Source organism: Zingiber officinale, chromosome 6B, assembly GCF_018446385.1.
Source record: "Zingiber officinale cultivar Zhangliang chromosome 6B, Zo_v1.1, whole genome shotgun sequence".
In the NCBI taxonomy this organism is placed as follows: Eukaryota; Viridiplantae; Streptophyta; class Magnoliopsida; order Zingiberales; family Zingiberaceae; genus Zingiber; species Zingiber officinale.
In genome coordinates, this window is record NC_055996.1 from 87670851 (window position 1) to 87691614 (window position 20764).

General features: G+C 39.5%; 4 protein-coding genes and 1 pseudogene across 7 annotated transcripts; 4 read left to right on the plus strand and 1 right to left on the minus strand.

The window, feature by feature from the left end:
• The first annotated feature begins 1768 nt into the window (after positions 1 to 1768).
• On the plus strand, positions 1769 to 5865 carry LOC121992974 (protein PLASTID MOVEMENT IMPAIRED 15-like). Its single transcript, XM_042547633.1, has 4 exons — positions 1769 to 1924; positions 2021 to 3604; positions 3698 to 5078; positions 5153 to 5865. Exons 1-2 carry the CDS (start codon positions 1874 to 1876, stop codon positions 3125 to 3127), a joined length of 1158 nt encoding a protein of 385 aa, XP_042403567.1. The 5' UTR covers positions 1769 to 1873; the 3' UTR covers positions 3128 to 3604; positions 3698 to 5078; positions 5153 to 5865.
• On the plus strand, positions 3966 to 4943 carry LOC121991212. The gene has a single exon (XM_042545229.1). The coding sequence runs from the start codon at positions 3966 to 3968 to the stop codon at positions 4941 to 4943; it is 978 nt and encodes a 325-aa protein (XP_042401163.1).
• A 260-nt stretch (positions 5866 to 6125) lies between the features above and the next one.
• On the minus strand, positions 6126 to 6897 carry LOC121992975 (annotated as a pseudogene).
• A 99-nt stretch (positions 6898 to 6996) lies between these two features.
• Positions 6997 to 12103, plus strand: LOC121992973 (protein SUPPRESSOR OF K(+) TRANSPORT GROWTH DEFECT 1). 2 transcript variants are annotated; one of them, XM_042547632.1, is made up of 9 exons: positions 6997 to 7114; positions 7234 to 7757; positions 8620 to 8725; positions 10107 to 10305; positions 10963 to 11031; positions 11131 to 11205; positions 11283 to 11381; positions 11468 to 11623; positions 11716 to 12103. In XM_042547632.1, the coding sequence occupies exons 2-9, from the start codon at positions 7286 to 7288 to the stop codon at positions 11839 to 11841; spliced, it is 1302 nt and encodes a 433-aa protein (XP_042403566.1). In that variant the 5' UTR covers positions 6997 to 7114; positions 7234 to 7285; the 3' UTR covers positions 11842 to 12103. The 2 variants fall into 2 exon arrangements, with proteins under 2 accessions (XP_042403566.1, XP_042403565.1); XM_042547631.1 differs by having other exon boundaries at positions 7016 to 7757.
• Positions 12104 to 14312: 2209 nt separating this feature from the next.
• LOC121992977 (RHOMBOID-like protein 9, chloroplastic) lies at positions 14313 to 20718 on the plus strand. 3 transcript variants are annotated; one of them, XM_042547636.1, is made up of 7 exons: positions 14313 to 14721; positions 15396 to 16155; positions 17731 to 17962; positions 18209 to 18371; positions 18836 to 19006; positions 20116 to 20270; positions 20365 to 20718. In XM_042547636.1, the coding sequence occupies exons 2-7, from the start codon at positions 15558 to 15560 to the stop codon at positions 20582 to 20584; spliced, it is 1539 nt and encodes a 512-aa protein (XP_042403570.1). In that variant the 5' UTR covers positions 14313 to 14721; positions 15396 to 15557; the 3' UTR covers positions 20585 to 20718. The 3 variants fall into 3 exon arrangements, with proteins under 3 accessions (XP_042403570.1, XP_042403569.1, XP_042403568.1); XM_042547635.1 differs by having other exon boundaries at positions 14315 to 14721; positions 15385 to 16155; positions 17722 to 17962; XM_042547634.1 differs by having other exon boundaries at positions 14315 to 14721; positions 17722 to 17962.
• The last annotated feature ends 46 nt before the right edge of the window (positions 20719 to 20764 follow it).

The window sequence follows — 20764 nt, forward strand, 5'->3', positions numbered from 1 at the left end:
GAAAGGAGGCTGAAAGAATTGACATTTTAACAAAATGAGAATGGAAGTGATTGCAGTAAATCTTTATTTACACATCAATTAGTTTTAGTTCTTTGATTTCAATCACTAATTATAAATATTTTTATTTGTGGTAGTATTTTAAGAAACAATTTATAACTCTCAAGAAGAGAAAATAAGATGAAGATGTAACCTATTTGTTAAATGCATTGGAAAAATTAAAGTATGCTAGTTTCAACCCCTCATTTTACAGTTAATTTAATTCTATGACAAGTATACAAATTCACAGGTTATAATATTTATTGACCTAATTGAAAGTAATGATTGTCTTTCCAAACATGCTATAGAACATATTTGGGATGAAGCACCTTTTTGTTTAAAAATGACTTCCTTGTCCACCAGTGTAAATACTAATGTGTTTACAAGAGGAGAGTTAATTGATACATATCGTTCGATTCTATTTAGGGGGGCCTCCTCATCTAGTATGTCATATAATAACTCTATATATTTTTCAACCAATTTCTCTATAAGGAATTTAATTTATCATATAATATATAATGGTCGAATATGTCATATTAATTGGGTTGCTTTTATATATATATATATATTTCTTTGCATAATTCAGGGTTGAGTCGGTCCTCGCTGTTTGAATTCCGTCAATTTTAATTTAGCTAGAGTATTTCATGCTGCATCATGTAATATCTCTCGTTCTAAATATTCAATATCGTTAGCTCACATATAAACATATGAATTAGGTACCGAGTAAACTTCGACGTGGTAGGATATTTTTTCCACGACTTCACCATGATAATATATATTCAAGGTGTGCAATTGGGATGATGCTTGACCTGCTTCGACTGGTTGGGTTTCCATAGCTCGGTTATATCCAGGCTTGGTTCTCTAGTAGGTCAACTCTCGGTCAACTCTTGAGCAATATCACCACAGCTCTCCTTGCCCCTCAAGACTTAGGTTGGGTGTTATACCTGGCAGATCATCCCGAGCTGCCCCTAGTCATACTCGGGAAGGGCAGAAGGCGCTACGCGACAACAAGGTCAGGGAATAGTAACTGCCTGTCAGAGAATAACTGTTATATGTCAGGGAATATTCCAATGGTCTGCGGTCATCTACAAATGGAACATTCTTCTAGTCCACAAGAGGATACCACGCATCCTCCATCCCGGACAGATCCTGACACCTGATATTTCTTGACATCAGTTAGGCTTCAGAGGTACGCACTGTCATATAAAAAGGGAGGTCCTTTCCCTTGAGCAGGTACGCACTCTCGTACATTCGCACTTGTCTTCTACTTTTCTTTCTTCTTCATACACTGTTCTTCTGGGGAAAAGGTATCTGACTTGAGCGTCGGAGTGCCTGCTCTAAGGAGTTTTCCCTGATTTCTGGCCTCTAACGTTCCGTGTGCTTGTCTGAGTACGTGCAGAGCTCAAGTACCGCCGACTTAGTTATCGCCGTTCGTCAATACCTTCGAGAACGGATCCCCATGTGGCACTGACGATAACTCATCCGAGCTTCGTCTGACTCATATCCAGATAGGATAAGGTAGGATATCAAACTTGAAATATAAAAATTGAAACTCGTAATCATCTGCCCCGCGAATGACCCAATTGCGACATGACATGCTTCCTCGTCTTAGGATTTTTATGTGGCAGAATTCAGCCCCACGTCCAGCCTTACACTTTTGATAGGCGTCGCATGCACCAGCAAATTAAACCTTTTGTTTGTATTCAATGCCTTTTTTCTTTTCCAGAAATATTCTGTAATAATCCAAACAGATTACAAACACATCGTTCTGTTCTTCTTTCCTGATTCACTTAGTTTTGGTTCTACACAATTGTAATCGGAAACCATTAGCCTTTGCATGGAGATAAACCATAGAAAAAAGGCAGTGGAAAACTACACAAACCAGCAGGTAATGTTTCATTGTTTCTTCTAGTTTTATGTAATTTATTCGTCTGTTTCACTGCTGTCTTCCTAGACTGAGGAGTTTCTGCATTCAATTGTGCAGATTAACAAATTAAAATTTGAGATGGAAAAGAGAGACGCTGAAAGTGAAATCGACCAATTGTTATCCCAACTTCATCTCACTGTGTCAGATATCCACGCCCTGCAAAAAGAGATTAAGCAAAGCAGCTGCTCAATAAAACGCAGCGTCGAAAAGGCTCCTTCAGTGCAAGCGGCCGAAGCAGAAGTGGAGAAGGCGAAGAACGAGTTGCTAAGCCTCAAAGAAGAAGGTTTTAAGCTCATGGACGTGATGGATGCTATAAGGGAAGAGATACAGCAGATTTATAAGGAGAAGGAGCGATCCAGCGTCATCAAACAGAGACTAGAATCCACACTCGAGCACCTGAAGTATGAGCTCCACAGTTCCAAGTCCAAATTGGAGGTTGCCTCCGTTGCTGAGAAGAGGGCTTCAGATTTAGTCCTCGATCTCTCGGCGGCTCTGCGACAACTGCAGGCAGATAGAGATGCAGCCAGAAGAGATGCGGAGTTGACACATGAAGCAATCAAAGCTTTGAGACGGGAAGTGAAGAAGACAGAATCTAGTGTTTTGCACATGGAAGACGGACTTCAAGCAGCAATTGAAGAGATGGAAGAAGCAATAGCATTTGAGGCAGTTGCAGAGCAGACGCTGAGGGCAATTACTGAGAGAACCAGTAGTGACAGAGCAAACGCCATGTCTAAATTTGAGTACCATTTGATAAAGCAAGCCAAGGCAGCGCAGGAGATTGCTGGCCGAAAAGTAGCAGAAGCTCAATCGTGGATAGAAGCATTGGCAAACGGTAAAGATAGAGAGAAAAAAACTCGCAGAAGAAGTCTTTCCACCGGTTCCAACAAAGTGCATGTGCCTAAAAAGGTAGTCAAAACTAAGCTCAGTGCTCATGAAGGAGATACGAAAAGGAGATCTTTAGACTTGAAGCTTGCTCCTGCTGTCAAAAGGAGATCTCTTACTGTAAGCCGAGTGCCAGAACAATCCAGGAGAGCGAAGAGCAGGAGGTCAGGAAGCTCATCGAGAGGGCAGCCGAGTGTAGTCTCATCGGACACATGCTTGGCGGCCAGTAGAAAGACGATCGTTCTCAAGCTGATTAGGTTTCTCGGTGGAAGTGGTAATTGACCTTCAAAAGCTAACTGTTCAATCTTCAATATTACAATAGTTATATTTCCTTAGAGGTGTTGTTGCAAATACATGTCATAAATATTTTCCCTTTGCTGCATTTTGTTACTAGCCGAGAATAGATAGTGATGCTAATTTCCAGGAACTGGATGGTCGACATGGTACCATGCACGCATCTCTAGCTGGTCACTCACCGTTGCGAGAACACACGTTAATACTGCTTTGACCGTCTCTCTGTTGGCACTTGTCTTCGTTTTTTTGTCTCTGCCAATTAACATGGCACCATGCACACATCTCTAGCAAGTCAGTCACCGTTACGAGAGCACACATTAATGCTGCTTTGAGCGTCTTCCTGTTGGCACTTGTCCCTCCCCTTCCCTTGCAGCCACACACAGCAAAGCACTGTCCCGACCGCCCCCGGCATAGAGTGACATTCGGCGAACAATACAAGGGATGGACCAGTGAGTGAGTCATTCGGTATGTCATCTGTTGATGGACACAGTAATCTTTATCCAATTTCAATCTGATTACGCTTCGTCATCTCCTTACTCTTTATCCCTTTGCTTTTAGTTATCAGTGACACAGCAGCGCACTAGATCCGGCAGACGGCAACATAATTGCCACCGTCACAACAGTCGTCTACCCTCCCGTTCAAGGAAATAAAGGCACCGGTGGCTCCATTATCCCTGCGTAGCTTAAACAGGAAGAAAGATTTGGCTTAAGCGAAAGGGACCAGTTTATATTAATGCTTATAAAATCTTTGTTTTATTTTTGTCCTGCTCCGTTCCGCGAATCCTTCGTCCCTAAACCTTGATTTGACTCCGTCACCCTCCCGTTCATGGAATCGTCTCCGGCGAGTACCTCCGGGCGCGGGTACCCATACTCCGTCAACTCCTCGCCTCGATCCCGAGGCGGCGACTCGTGGCGTGTCATGTGCAGCTACGGCGGCCGCATCCTCCCCCGCCCCACCGACAAGTCTCTCTGTTACCTAGGCGGCCAGACGCGCATGGTCGTCATCGACCGTCGCGCCACTCTCGCTGACCTGTCCGCCAAGCTCTCGCGCGACCTACTGGGCGGCGCCACCCCCTTCACCCTCAAGTACCAGCTTCCCAACGAGGACCTCGATTGCCTCATCTCCGTCGCCGCTGACGAGGACCTCGAGAATATGATTGACGAGCTCGATCGCATCGCTGCCGCCCCGGCCTCTTCTGGAAGCGGCAGCGGGTCGAGGCGCTCCGCCGGCCTTCGTCTTTTCCTCTTCCCCGCGAAGTTGGATTCGACGCCTTCTTCCGCCATTGGGTCGCTGATCGACGCGTCTAAGTCGGGGACTTTGTTCGTTGATTCTCTCAATTGCGCGATTAGCGGCATGGGCGTGGAGGAAATCCCTCGAGGTTCGACCGATTCCGCCTCGATCAACTGCCTTCTTGGCCTCGACGATGGTTCCTCCACCCACATGCCCGGTGTCGGTGGACAATCGGAAGCCGAACGGCGCATCCTCCTTCGCCCCGATTCCTCCAGTGGGCTCGGACGCCATGGCCAGGAAGTCCAATCCGTCCCTGGTTCGCCCATGCTTGATAAAGCTTCTTCCTTCGGATCTACCTCGTCTACTCCACTCTCCAATCTCCCACCCATCCCCGTCCCTACCATCGATCGGACTACTGAGCGCCAAGATCATCAGTTCTCCCACATCAACCGATCACCGGACTACGCCTCCAAGCAAAGGGTCGAAGAGGGTTTCAAAGACGCAGACCATGCTGCTCATCCCCCGCCACCCTCCGCCCCTCCCTTTCCCGATCGTCTCTGCTTCTTCTCCTAACATCTCCCCAACTGAAAACCCGAATAGAGACATCTCCGATGACGATAAGTCTGATCGTGGAGGCTTGAGGAAACCGTCACAGTGGCTGATTACCCCACAAGACGATAATAACATCCTCTGTGATCCAGATTCAAGGTATCACCTCTCTTATATGTTACACATTGATTTACCAAAAGCTTGCGAAATCTTACTTTGATTTCTATGTCCAGGGCCATGAACTCAAATCCAGTGAATACCAGCTATTTTATATCATCGCCGCCAGTCACGGAATTACCAGCTTATATAATGCCTCGAACCCATTCAGAGCAACTACAGAGGCAACAGCCCCGTCTCCATTTTCAGCAACGGCAACCACAGTTTATGCCAGCGAATACTCCTTACATACATCAAACAGCAACTGGAGCAGTTCTCTCGATGCCCTCCCACTACCCAATTGCCGGTCATCCAATGCACCAGACGCCACAAGTTCGTTCACTCGATCCCCAGGTTCCGGTGTTCTACATGCCTGTTCACGATACTACACCTTACAATTCGGCAGCAGTTCCGCCCAATTTAACAGATGCCCGTACTTTACACACTCTAGGAAAGCCATCAGCGCCGATTCAAGCAGTTCCGACAAAGTCCGCTGTTCCAATAAGTGCCTATGTAACACCCGTACAGGTTGCAGCCAATCAATCTCACCCTTATGCAGGAACAGGGTATCATGTCATACAGCATCCTCATCAATCTCAGTCCCCATCGACAATGGTTAATTATAGCTATGAAATGCCTGCTGCCACTGGCCATCCACAGATGGTCTACTCTCAGGCAGCTTCCCAACCAGCGTTGCCCCGGCAGTATCAGCCAGCCAGATCCGCAGCTTGTTACGGGAGAGCAGCTCCCGAAGATTTGAACAATCAAAATATAACAAGAGCTCGTTGAGGTAGTCAATATGGTTTCAGGATTCATGCTAGAGTCTGGGACTTTTATTTTATTATCTAGCTTATGTAATATGGTTGCATTAGAATAAAATTTATCTAAATAATAAGTTTAGCCTCTTGTGTATGTAAATTCCTTCAAAAATCCTAGTTGCATGTCGTGCTTTCTTCCTTGACATAATTAGGGTTTGAATTGATCTCTTTCCCCAATTATATAAATGATAAGAGTGGAGAGATAAATTCAGTAGACACGCAATAGACTTGATTGGACGAACAAAATCTTAGCAATAAGCTATTAAAGAATTAAACACAAGTTTAGAGCGGTTAACACCTCAAATCCAGAAAACATTATAGTTTTTTCTGGATATCAAGAAATCTAATGATAATGCGAGAGGGAAGGCGGAATGAGGGATCAGTCAATCTCCTGAAGGGAAGCAGCTTCGCCAGCGGCGACCTCAGCTGCCGTGAACTTTCCCTTGGCCTTCTCGGCAGCGCGGTCACGAGCCTTGCTATCAAGCAGGGCCTTGCGGTCCTTGTCGAGCTTGAGTTTGGCGGCGATGATTACCTTAGAGGGGTTGATGCCGACGTTGACGGTAGAACCGTTAACCTTTTCCTGGGTGATACGCTCGACTTGGATGCCCCACTTCCGACGGTAGACCTGCACGACCTTGCCTTCTCGGCCCTTGTAGGTGCCGCGCACCACCAGCACCTCGTCGTCCTTCCGCACCGGGACTGACCGCACGCTGTACTTGCTCCTCAGATCGGTCGACAGCGGCGGCCGAAAAATGCGCCTTCCGGCACTTCCGGCGGGAGCTAGAAACTCTGGTTTTATACTTCATGGTGATCGAAGGAGGCGGAAGCAAATCCTGAGGGGAGGAAGAAGCGGCGGCAAGACTAAGAAGGCCAAGAAAAAGCGCACCTTCTTGAGCCTTGCCGCCGCTAAACTCTGGGATTATACTTCATGGTGATCGAAGGAGGCGGAAGGAAATCCGGAGGGGAGGAAGAAGCGGCGACAAGAAGGCGTGACAAAACAAGCACTAGTAAATACCTGGATCTAGGTCTCTTGTATAAACGGAATGACAATTTTACCCTTGCCCCATCCTCGAATTTAAAAGTCAGGGTGTGAATCAAGTCCGACTTGGCGAGCTAATAACCTATTTGGCTATTTCACCCCCGCCCCTCTTCCTAATTTTTTCATCAACTTGTTCGCGAAGCCATCGAAGGATTTTAGGGGATCGACCAATCTCAACCTCGGTCGTAATCCCCTTCGATTTCGTCCCTGCATATCTAAGTTTTTTCTGTGTTTCCATCCCGAGTCTTTTCTCGTCGTTTTCGATTGCCGGAATTGATCGAGATCTGCTGTCCAATTCTAGGGTTATTTGGATTCCTCTTCCTCCTCAGTTTTTGATTGGGGTTTCGACTGCGATGTATAGCAATTTCAAGGAGCAGGCGATCGAGTACGTGAAGCAGGCAGTTCAGGAGGATAATGCCGGGAACTACGTGAAGGCCTTCCCCCTCTACATGAACGCCCTTGAGTACTTCCGCACCCACCTCAAGTACGAAAAGAACCCCAAGATCAAGGAGGCCATTACCCAGAAGTTCACGGAGTACCTGCGCCGCGCGGAGGAGATCCGCGCCGTGCTTGATGATGGTGGTGGCTCAGGTCCCGCCGCCAACGGGGACGCTGCCGTGGCCACGAGGCCCAAGGCCAAGCCCAAGGATGGCGAAGGTGGTGGCGAGGATCCTGATCAGGCGAAGCTCAGGGCGGGGCTCACCTCTGCAATCATAACGGAGAAGCCCAATGTGAAGTGGAACGATGTGGCGGGGCTCGAGAGTGCCAAACAGGCCTTGCAGGAAGCCGTGATCCTACCTGTCAAATTCCCTCAATTCTTCACTGGTTTGTTTCTTTCACAAATTTTATAAGGCAACATGATTGGACTTTATTATGCTATTCTTCTTTGCATGGGGCACCAATTAACTGTCTTTATTGCAAATTTATGCTTTTTTCCAGAAAAAAAACTTAAAAATATTTTCTTTCTGCCCACTTTTTTCTGGCGTTGCCTTATCGTGCTGTCTAGTTGGATTGAGGATTACATATGGTTATTGAAACAGAAATATTTGAAGCACAAGTGGTCATTTTGAGATAATCATGTGAATTGAAAATTAAAATGACTTCAGATATAGATTCTCCTGTTACTTCTCATCCCAGCAATGAACTTAGAATTGGATTAGTTAGGTCTATTCTTAATTGGCTTGATTAGAGAATTGAAGAGTGCATAACAGGATGATGTGATTTTTTATTTTTTGAGAGATGAGAAATGGAAAAAGTTAAACTCTCCTGGATTTAGAAATTACGAGATAAGTAAATTTTGATGGATATGCATTATTTATATACATCTTTACCAACATTCTTGTACCAAATACCTTGTTAGGCATTACTCAATGCTAAAAGAGTCGAATTCAAGAGGTTTTTCTTTATGTGTATGTTTTAATATTTCACAAGATCTATCAGGCTAATTTAGTATGGATAGCTTCTGTAGTTGGATTTTAGTTGTAGATTTTCATTATGACAAATATACCAAATTGTCTAATGTGTTGTATACCATGATATTAGTTATTTTTTGCACAGTTATTTTCTTATTTGTACATAGATTGCTGTTGTTTGACTTATTTTGGTATTCTGTTCTAAGCTAGTAGAAATCATCTAGCTTTTTAATTGTACATCTATTTGATCATTAATCACTCTTTGAAATTGATAGGTAAGCGAAGGCCATGGAGGGCATTTCTTTTATATGGTCCACCTGGAACTGGAAAGTCATATTTGGCTAAGGCTGTTGCTACAGAGGCTGAATCAACCTTCTTCAGGTTAGCATTCTGACCACAAAATCCAATTGAACTGGTGGAATCAGGAACTAGAATCTTTTGTTCCTTTTACTATTTAGTCTATTCTATGCGATCTAAGAAATTTCTTTCCTTGCTCATTGTACATTCTTTGCCCTTTCTTTAAAGATTGGTTTAGAGTGATATCTGTTATTGCAAATATATTCTATGGTGCGTACCTTTTGGATTAATCAACTTAAGTACATTGGAAGTCATGCGAGGGATATTTGTTTTTCCACTTTGAAAAATGTGCTTATTTGGATCTTTTTGATTTATTTGATAATAATGACACTTGGTTGTGGTGGTTGTTGCTTAGCTGTTGGGTAACTGGGGTCCTTTCAGTATTTTGCCAGTCAAGGCTTTAACAGATTGTGATATAGTGTGATTTTTTTCCCATTTTCTGTAAATGTTGTACACCTGGTTTGTTGGTAAATTATAATGGTATCTAGCATGATAGGTCACCATTCTAGATCTCCCAAACACATATAAATATGCTCATCTAGCTAATGAAAACCCTGTCTGCTTTCATTTTGAGATGAATTAAAGAATTACAAAAAAAAATTTGGTGTCCTGATGTAGGTCTACTTGAGGGCTTGATTATGAGAGAAGCAAGAAGTTGGGAAGATGGATATTGAGATAATATAGATAATAGGCAGGGTAAAAGCCTCAAAAGTTGTTTACTTAAGATAGAAAACAAAGAAGAAAGAAAGTTGAAAATCATCAAAAGACTATTTATATCTTTTTTCCCAATCTTCTTCCCCAACCTCTTTGTGGAAGCTGGCAAACTGTTCAGTGTGGCTGCAGGAGGAGAGTGCTATGCTTTTAGAGCAACCGCAGGCTGTTCTGCACAAGAATGACAACAGACTTGCATAATGATGGAGTGATAAGATCCATGTTGTTCGACGATGATGATGAATAAAGATTCATATTGGTCTACTTTATATGATCACCCAAAGTTCCGGTACCTATGCTACCTATTTCATGCTCTAATGGTAAAATAGAGGCTAAGCTCTTTGTATTAGTTTATTTAGCTCTTTGTTTAATGGTTTTTGTGAAAAGTAGAAGTTGAATAATTTACTCGTTTGCAGAAGAATTTTCCTAGAACTACATATGCATTGTTTGACAGTTGTGTAGAGGTGTATTAGTTATACTTTTGTTAGAGCCTCATTGAGTCTACATTAGTTGTAATTGTTGTACTTTTAGCCACTTGGTTTGGAAAATCCCATATTTTATTTCTTCTATAGAACTTTTTGTATGTTGCTTACTGTTGTATGTACCTGCTCTCTCTATTTCTTTCATTAGTTGGTTGAATTATACGAGTATCTGAATAATATTAGTGTTTCTAAATTTAATGAAATCGTTGCAGTATATCTTCATCTGACCTAGTATCGAAGTGGATGGGTGAAAGTGAAAAGCTGGTTTCCAACCTTTTCCAAATGGCTCGTGAAAATGCACCTTCCATAATCTTTATTGATGAAATTGATTCTTTGTGTGGCCAACGTGGAGAGGGCAATGAAAGTGAAGCTTCTAGGAGGATCAAGACAGAACTTCTTGTGCAAATGCAGGTGAATTTCTACATGTGCTGTATGAAATTTGTTTGAACCTTTGCTCAGTATCATTTTAAATCCATGTAGCTAACAACAAGTAGTTAGGAGCATTGTATTGTTCTTCTGTGGTGCACTAGATAACTTTTTTTTGCTTTTATGCTTATGGATGCAAATGAGATTGGTGTTTTTCTATGTTGGCTTGAAATGATGTTTTCCAACTTTGGTTGCACTGATACTTTGACTTATTATTATGGTTGTGGATCAAATTTGTGTTTCTTATTTGCATATGGAATTTTGTCTTTTTTGCTATATATAATGGTACTGTAGAATGTAGATTGAGTTGGATTGTTGGGGATTGCCTAGTGGTTCAGGTGGTTTATAATAATTATTTTTCTTCATTTGTTTGCAATTATAGATATTTGTAATGGTTCATGTTTAGCAGCAGTATCCTGTTAAGATTCATACAATATGTTAGCACTGATAGGTAACTTTGTTGATACCTGGTAGTTTTGTTGCATTTTCTTGGCTGGTTTCTAATGGTTATATTCTTGGTAGTAGAGTGTAGTTCCATAAAGGTAGATTTTTTTTTGCATTAGAGCACCATCTGAAGCTGAAAACTATAGCTTCTTGAATAACTGATCATTGCTTTTGCATTGAATTATTTGAATTCCGTAGGGTGTGGGAAACAATGACCAGAAAGTTCTTGTTCTTGCTGCCACTAATACTCCTTACGCTTTGGATCAGGTTGTTGGCTTAGTAATATCTTAATTTTATTTTTGGTGCTATTGTCCTTTTGAAGATACTAAACCCTTTCACTACTATTATTTATAATTGCAAGCACAGGCAATCCGTCGACGTTTTGATAAGAGAATTTATATTCCTCTTCCTGATCTTAAAGCCAGACAACACATGTTTAAGGTATTATTATGAGGGGTATAATATTGCTAGAATAATTCCACACCTAGTTCAACTTTTACTTTTTGAACATATCGTAGGTACACCTGGGAGACACCCCTCATAACTTGAGCGAAAGTGATTTTGACATTTTAGCTCGTCGCACAGAAGGCTTTTCTGGTTCAGACATTGCTGTTTGTGTAAGTTTCTCCAAATCTAGGAAAATCCACAAGATCTTAAAGGTTCCGTTGGCTGATTGTGTCTTCTCGAATGCTTATCTCCACAGGTTAAGGATGTCCTGTTTGAACCAGTTCGAAAAGCTCAAGATGCTATGCATTTCTACAAGAGCAGGGAGGGTATGTGGTTGCCATGTGGACCAAGACATCCAGGTGCTGTTCAGACCACATTGCAAGATCTTGCTGCACAAGGTCTCGCTGATAAGGTGGACCCAGAAGTTTGTTTAGCTGCCATTATTAAAACTAATCAGTTCTTCAATTTCAAAGTACCATTCAGTTAACTTGATTGCATGAACAGATCCTTCCACCACCGATCACAAGGACAGACTTTGATAAAGTACTGGCAAGACAAAGACCAACCGTCAGCAAAGCAGACCTAGAAGTCCACGAGAGGTTCACAAAGGAGTTTGGAGAAGAGGGTTGATTGGTTTTGATGCATGTGTTTGGCTATGCGATTGCATATTGTAATTTGTTATTCCTCCAATCAGAACACACATAATTTGCGTGCAATAGCGTTCTTGAAAATTGAAATGGAGCACGCCTCAAGTCACATTCGTCTCAAGCAGGTCTAATTATCATTTATGTTTTAGTTCGAACTATTTTTTTTCTCTTCTAATATTTGCACTCTGTACTATAAATGTTTCTGTACAGTGGGATAACAGCTTTCTATATAACTCTTGACTGTACCTCTGCTTGCCATTTAGAAACTAAACCATTGTGGTCTTAGGGGGCGTTTGGTTTATGAGAATAGGAGTGGGGAATGAGAATGAGAATCATTGATTGTCATTGTTAATGTTTGGATTATAGGAATAGAAATATAAATAAGGGAATGAATTCTTGAAATTGGGTAATAACTCATTTCCATGTATCTCCCCTTCAATGAGCTATTACTCTATTTTCATCAATCAAAATATTCATTTATTCAAAAAATACTCTTGACTTAGAATTAAAATTTTCTCCCTTAATATCAAATATCAAAGTATATTTATTTATTTTTTCTTTCATATCATTTTTCTCTCTTTGTTCTCTCTCATCATATTTTCTTTCTCATCATTTTATCACACACTTTCTCTCTCCTTAATCTCTCTTATTACACTTTTTTTTTCTCATTACACTTTCTCTCTCCTCAATCTTTTCCATTGCACTCTTTTCCTTATATTTTTCTCATCATACTTTCTCTCTCCTCAATCTCTCCCATCACACTCTCTTTTCTCTTTTCTTCTTATCACACTTTCACTCTCATCATACTTTCTCTCTCCTCAATCTCTATTGTCACACTCCCTCCTTTTTTTTCTCAACACACTTTCTCTCTCATTATACTTTCTCTCTTCTCAATCTTTTCCATCGCACTTTTTTTTTCTCATCACACTTTCTCTCTCATCATACTTTCTCTCTCCTCAATCACTCCCATCACACTCTCTTTTCTTTTTTCTTCTCATCACACTTTCTCTCTCCTCAATCTCTGTTGTCACACTCCTTCTTTTTTTTTTCCTTAACACACTTTCTCTCTTATCATACTTTCTCCCTCATCATATTTTCTCTCTCCTCAATCTCTCCCATCACACTCATTGTTCTCTTTTTTTTCTCATCACACTTTTTTTCTCATCATACTTTCTCTCTCCTCAATATCTCTCATCACACTCTCTCTCCTTATTTTTTCACATTACATTTTCTCTCTCTTCATCCTCTCCCATCATACTTTCTCTCACATCATATTTTCTCTCTTATCATGCTCTCTCCTATCACACTCTCTTTTCTTATTTTCTCTCATCACACTTTCTCTCTTTTCATTCTATCTCATCACATTTTCTTTTTCATCATACTTTCTCTCTCATCATTCTCTTTCGTCATATTTTACTCTCACATTCATCTTTCTCTCACATCTAATTTTTTTTTCTTATTTTTCTTTTAAGGGTAAAAAAGGAAATTTTCATTTATTCCGATAGAAAATATGCAACTAACCAAACATTGCTTTTAAGAGTGATATTCATGCTCATACCTATTCTTATTTCATAATACAATGATTCTCATTCTGATTTCTATTCCTAGGAAAGAACCAAACACCCCTTTAGTTTTGTCCTTTACCCTGGTTATAACTCCATACTTGCTCCAAGAGCATGTTGAAATAAAACCTAAGCTAGTATGATGATTGTTGGCACAAGATTCATAAAGTTGATCTTAAATAATTGATCTATGCAATCTTTTAAATGTTAAGAACTAGTATGTTACGAGTCTATGATGTCATATACTTTGAGCGTCGGTAGAGAGTACATTGTAAGAACGGTAAAACTAAGATTATGATGGAAGCATATGATGTAAATGTTTGGCAGAGAGGGGATTGAAAAAAATAATAATAATCTTAATTAATTTCATTCATTATATCTGTGGTGATTAGTCCAGTTCTACGAAATTTTTTTATTAGTCATCAGAATAAATTAGGTTCTACGAAAGTTTCCTATTAGTCATCAGAATAAATTTGGAAGCGCACACGACGACTAATTTAGAAATCCAAAATTATTTGATTGTACCCTATATTTGAAGGATAAATTTTTATAAATATGTCATATTTAGGAATTGAACCGTTGGTAATTAGGATGGAAGAGGAGATTTATAAAATTTAGATATAATATATATAATATTTAATTAGAATATTATGTGTTAGTCATAATATTTTTATGATTTTTTTGAAATAAAACCATCAAATTTAATATCAAAATCTTAACTAATCAAATTATATATATATATATATATATATTCAAATTAAAAATATTAACGTTACATAATTACTCGTTTGCAGACAAAAACAAGGAATAAAAAAATACTAGTTTCAAGAACCGTATCCACGCAAGATGGCCATCTTTTTATTCGCAAACCTGTTTATGTATGGTCGTAGAAGACTCCCCAAAAATGGTACTCTCCGTCGCCTTGTCTGCGTGTTATTGGTGAAGCAGACGGCGCTTTCCCGACGTCGAAAGCAACTCCTGATCCTCCCGTTCCAAGTGCCTTCCTCTCCTCCAGTCAGCGAGGGCGGTGGGATCCACGAGCGCCTAGTAGGGCTGCGGGATTGGGCTTCCTGCGGATAAGGCGGCCCACTTGATTCCCCGTCGCCCTCGGTCGTCCTCCGCCTTCACCTTCTTCCTGGCCTCCCCGACCCCTTAAATCCCCCTCGCCGGCCCAGCAGTTGCGCGCTCGAGAGGATCGTCGTTGCTGTTATCGCGGGCAGCGAGAGTGCTGAGTTGAATCGCTCTTTGTGACGCATTGGGTAAAGATCCTTAGAGGTGCTTTATCGATCTCAATCGAAAAGGTTTGCCTTTTTCTGAACTTCCGTTATTCGATTTGCCATATAGGTTGGAATATAATCGTTGTGGTGTATTTAGTTTAAGGATAATTCGCTTGAAGATGTAGGTTGATTATTCAGGCCAAGCAAAAGATTATCTTGTCATGGATTCCTACTGAGTTGGAATAGTCATCCAACTATCTGGTGAATTTTAAGTGATTATTAGTAAACTTTGTGGTTAGTTTGTTCTTGTCGATGGAATTGAGTCTCTATTTAACCATAACTTAATGCAAGGCCTAAAGGAATGGAATGGTAAGGGATATATGTTTTATAGTTTTATGCTATACGGTTAAGTGCTACTGATGGTGAAAGTATAACACAGAAAAGCCATCGATTAGGAGGTGAAACAGAAAAAAGTAAGCATCTTGCCCCTCAATCCATGTCATTGTATCAATTGATGAAATAAGACGACAATTCATAAATCATGTTCTTACACTTGACATTCTGAATAGAAATGATTTAAAGAGAATTCATGTTATGCTCAGTAGATTTCAAATGCATGTACTGATATTTCAGAAAGTTCTTATGGCATGAACCTATCTGATCTACTGCTGCTGGAGATAACAAACTGATTCTTAGTTTCTTACATTTAAAAGATTGAACAGTTGCTGGCAAGTTTATTGAATCCAGTATATATGCAGGAAGCTGCTTGTGGAGAAGGCAAAATTACTCATGCTTTTTGTCAACTATGGCCACAGATCCTGGTAGCTTAAATGGCAGAAAAGGGCTTTAATGGATTGAGGGACATGGACAGAAACTTTACTTACTGTTAGCCTGAGCATATTTGTTGGCTCGCATTTACCATGGCGTCAGTTTCTATATGTACTTTGTACTGTAAGGATGGGATTCATGTTACTAAGAAAGCGCTCCAACCGGTTGATAAAGGCAATTCTTTTCTTCCAGGACATTGGTTGTGCTCATCTGATTATATAGCTAGTCAAATAGATATTAGACAAAGTACAGTGTTTCTTGTAGCCAATATAACTTGGAAAGGACAGAGAAGTGAAACATTCAATTCATTCAACATAAATTGTTTTTCTTCAGTTCCATATATGAGTTCCAATGAAGTTGCATCTCACAAGTTTAACTGTATGGGTAGTCGAAAGTCTGATTCTGAAAGTGGCCATCAGAGAGACCAGTATGGTTCAGATTCCTCTCTATCATCATCATCTAACATTAAGAGACAACTTACAAAACTGGACTTGTATTTTAGCAAGCTGAAACATATGAAGGACAGACAACTTGGAAGTAATTCTCAGATTCTTCTTGAAAGAAGGATGATTAAGATGGATTCTTCAGGAGGACTAAAGGATAACACTACAAAAACCATTGACACAAGCTGTGATGATAAAAAAGAGACTGGATTGAGTTCATTGGAGAACTATTTTGGCCGCTTATCTGGTAGTTACTTTTGTAATTGGTCCTGAACTCATTTTTACAAAATTACTTCAATGAAAAGATCAAATATCCACATTTCAATGAAATGAACAATACTCATTTGCTAATATAAAATTTCAAGATGTCATTTAATCTACATGTAGTGGTCAAGTCAGGAAACCTGGCTTCCTAGCTAGTTTAGCTAAGTCAGTTCATGATATAATCTTTACAATCAATAGGTTTAACTCAAGCGTTACTTCAGTCAGTTGTTTCTGTAAAATCTTGACAGAACTGTTTTATTTCAAACCATGCTAGATTTGGCATTATATCATCTACAACTACATCACGTGTCTTCTTGTGGAACTAAGGAATATTTTAGTTAGGTTCTGGAGAATGAGACAACTTACAATAATTTTTCTTTGCATTTGTGCTTAACCAACCACCCGACTTGATGCAAATCATTTATATGTCAGGCTTTAGTGGCTTGTCATACTAGATTTTCATGTCATCATTCCCAGTAATGTATGTAGCGAAAATACATTTAGAATAATTCCTAAAATTTCTACATCTCTTTCGTAGAAAATGTATAGCCTTGTTATTCATTGATTTCTTATGATCATCGTCACTGCTTGACCGCTGCTTAATCAAGATTCTCAGATGTGTTTGGCTCCTGAAATCATAGTTATTCTTGATTCATTGTTCCTCAAAAACCTAAAACCTGAGAAGTCTTCTCTTTTTTAATCTTTTTTCAGGCTACTAATAGAGGATCCACTTTAGTAAGTCAACCATTCTTCATTTAGCTATTAGCTTGTTCTTGTACCAAATACATATCCGTAATTTATTTACAGAATCTAATAGCTGAATGAAGAATGGGTTGATGATCTATAACTAATGTGGATTACATACATGAATTGTATAAATTCATAGCTTTTCATTAATAATACAAGAAGTCCTCTCCTCTTCTAATCTGATATAAGTCCAAATTCAAAAGCTCCAATGAACATAATCCCTCGCATTCGACCCACCATGTCAGAAACTTCCACTGCAGAATGCCAACCCACCAGCCTTCCGACAACAGGAACCCACTCTCAAGTCATTTCTTTGATAAATTTCAATGTAGCACAATTCTTTGCTACATCTTTCAAGTTTCTCAGACATCTTTCTGATATTTCAGGGCATGTCTAGGTTCCAGTAGTAGCCCAGAAGAGTGATACTATTTTATGGACCTATACTATTATCTCAGTTTATAAATGAAGTTTAGCCGACAAAGATACTTCTAAATGTTAGCATGTGAGGCAATCTCATTTTCTATCATTGACGCTCATCTTTTTGAAACTTGATTGTAGGATAGTTATTTGATAGCTTCAATGGTATGTCTGACCAATCAGTCAGTCCCATCTGCATCTAACAAAGGTTCTACAGGAATCCTCATATGGCATTTGATTATAGAGCAATATTCTCTCCTCTAGTTCCTTATTCTTCTATTCTTAACATACTAAAGCTTCATCTAACTATTCTTGTTAAGCTTTGCAACTTGTAAGGTCTATTCATCTATTCTGTGAATAATACTATTAGTAATTTGTTTTTTAGCTAATATAGACTCGGAAAAGAGAAGTTTGTCCAGCTTCCAAAGAGGTGTATCAGAAAGAAATTCTGAGAGAACATCAATTACTGGAATAGGAGAAGGCAATGAAAAAGAAGAAGTAGATTTGGAACCATATACAAATAAAAATAAAAAGAACTTGGATGATAGAACAGATTCGTTGATTTTTGGTACCAGAAATATCCAAAGTCTGCCAACAGAGGATGAAGCTTCTGATCTATATCTAATGTGAGTTTTCTTCTTTTCAACCCGACACATAGTCTGCTCCCATTAATATATTTACTTGTGAATAAATAGCAAAAACCTGCAGACTGCAATTGGTAAAGTATTTTGCATCATTAGCATGATTCATTTGTAGGTGCTATATTTTCATCCAGGACGTGAGATTCCAAAATTTATTATCCTTTTTCTGCAGAACCTTCTCCTGAAGTTTTACTAGTAGATAATTAACGCTGGCATTTTTTATGAATGCAGAAGTTTATTGGCTGCAATAGATATTGCTGTATACTTATTTGAAATAGCGAGTCCAGTTAACTCGGAGATAGAGCACTTGTCTCTCCCTTTAATCTATGGAGCAAAGATAAATAAATTGATCCTTCTGGGGGAATGGTGGAGACTATTAACTCCAATGTTTCTGGTACGTTGTTTAATTCGTTATTATTGGCCTTCCCCATCCAAGCAAAAGTAGCACATACAATTTGATTATTCAGCGACTATAAACTACAGTTTGATCATTCAGAAACTCAAAATAAGGTGAGGCTGCCAAGAGTGTTTGTATTCGTATCAAGCACTAATGATGGAGTAAGAAATGAACTGGAAAAACATAGGGCATCTTAGATTCCTTATGAGCCTGGCAAATATGGCCTATATGTTAAGTTGTTTTTTTATTTACTAATAGAACTGCAATTTGGTGGATAATTTTATTGTTTACTCATTACAAAAACTCACTGGTTTAAAGATTAATATTGTGTATTCTATGTTTCCACAGCATTTCAGTTCTATTGATTTAACCAAATTTCATCAACTTTGGTTCATATTTAAAATCTAGAGTCTAACGCCGCATGAAAGTTCTATTTGCGATGTTCTGTCTTTCCTTTGCAGCACTCAGGATTCCTGCATGTTGCCCTGAGTTGTTGGGTTCTTCTTACATATGGACCTCGAGTTTGTAAAGCCTACGGCCCTTTCACCTTTTTCCTGATGTATATATTGGGAGGAATTTGTGGCAATTTGACAAGCTTTCTTCACACTCCTGACCTGACAGTTTGTGGTACAGTATGTCCTTTTGAACCAATGTTCCTGCTTGATGTCTTACAAAATATGCTTTTGTTATTGGGTCAGTTGATTTTGCTTTTATTTTTTCCTTCAATAGTTCCATAAACATGCCTTCTGTTCTTAAAAGCATATGTTTTCTGTTTTCTGTCGAATTAGATAGTCAAACCACTCTCCCCATTACAATTTAGATATCCTAAATGGCTCTGTGTTATCTTCTCAACCATTTCTGGTTGTTGTTGCTAAGTTAAAGGAAAAGTTAATTTCCCATTATCTCTTATATAATGTTTTCGCACTATGAAGAAAAGCCACTAGTTTAATTAATATAACATTATTCACCATGATACCTAAAGAGTTGGAATTGTTAATATTTTTGGTAGTACTAATTATCAGAGGTACAGAGGTATTCCCAACCTGATCCTTTCTGAAGATTCTTATTTCCATTAACTAATATTTGGGAAGCCAAAGCAGCGGAAGTTGACTTCATCACATCTATATGCAGCAATGATGGATTTATTAAATTAATTTCGTATTTCATCCAACAATATAAAAAACAAAGTGAAGAAAGTTAAAATCACTAGGATATATGCAACTTAACTAATGGCATACTCAATGTTTGAATCCTATTTTTGTGAATGAATGGTATTACAGGGGATGTTAGCTTGTATTCACTCATCATTCAATGCTTCCATTTAGTGTCTATAACTTAGAAGTAGAGAAAGTGAAACTCAATTTGCATGGCAGCATATTCATGATTTGGTCGGTCTTTTTAATTACTTCATCCAAATTATTGTTATGCAGCCAAAATGAACTTAAAATAGAGCATGATTTAGTATATATGAATGTAGAAAAACATTTTTTTTCCATAGCTTGTATTAAGTCAGTTTACTTGAAGAGAAATGGGAGGAAAGAAATAGTTAATTATGCACTTATTTGAAAAACAATTGAGGTATCATTCAATTTCACTAAAATGCCCTAAAGGTTATATTCGATATAAAGCTTGCCCAAAATCAGGAGAAATTTAAGAGCATACTTTCAACAAAGTTTTCACTGAGCATGATTCATTTTTTCCTGAGATGTTCTTATTGTCAAGGACTAATGTGTTTAAACAGGGTCCAGAATTCGCCATAATTGGAGCTTGGCTAGTCCACCAAGTCCAGAATAAAGAAGTCGGATCAAAAGAAGTTTCACTGAACATGTTCTTGAAAGCAGTAATCGCCACTGCCCTGAGCTTTGTCTTGAGTAGCTTTGGAAGAGTCGACAACTGGTTTGTATTCCCTGTTTGTGCATCCATTTCAATTGCATATCCTTTCAAACTAATTCTTGTGAAAGGAGGCCTTTGATGATTCCTCTGGCTGCAGGACTCATGTTAGCGCCGTCATTTCGGGCATCATATTTGGCTTTCTCGCATCTCCAACGTTTGCATTTGGAACAAAGAGCGGTCGGAAAGAGGGAATTACTCTCGTTCAGAATCCATGGAAGTCACTTGCCACCTTCGCGGTCTCTATACTCGTGCTGGCTTCCTTGTTTCTTCTCTATGCACCAGAGCTCCAGCTTGTGGAGCGGGATGACTTTTTCTAGCAACTCCACCGAGATCAATTATTACTTGTTCGAGGAATTCGCTGTTCAAATTTATGTAAAACTGTTGTAAGTCGATCGGGAAGAAGAATCATCTCTCGAGATAGTCAATTAATACGATAGACATAATTCATCAACACAGGCAGACAGGCAGTCAACGAAAAGAACGTAGCAATGTTTAAG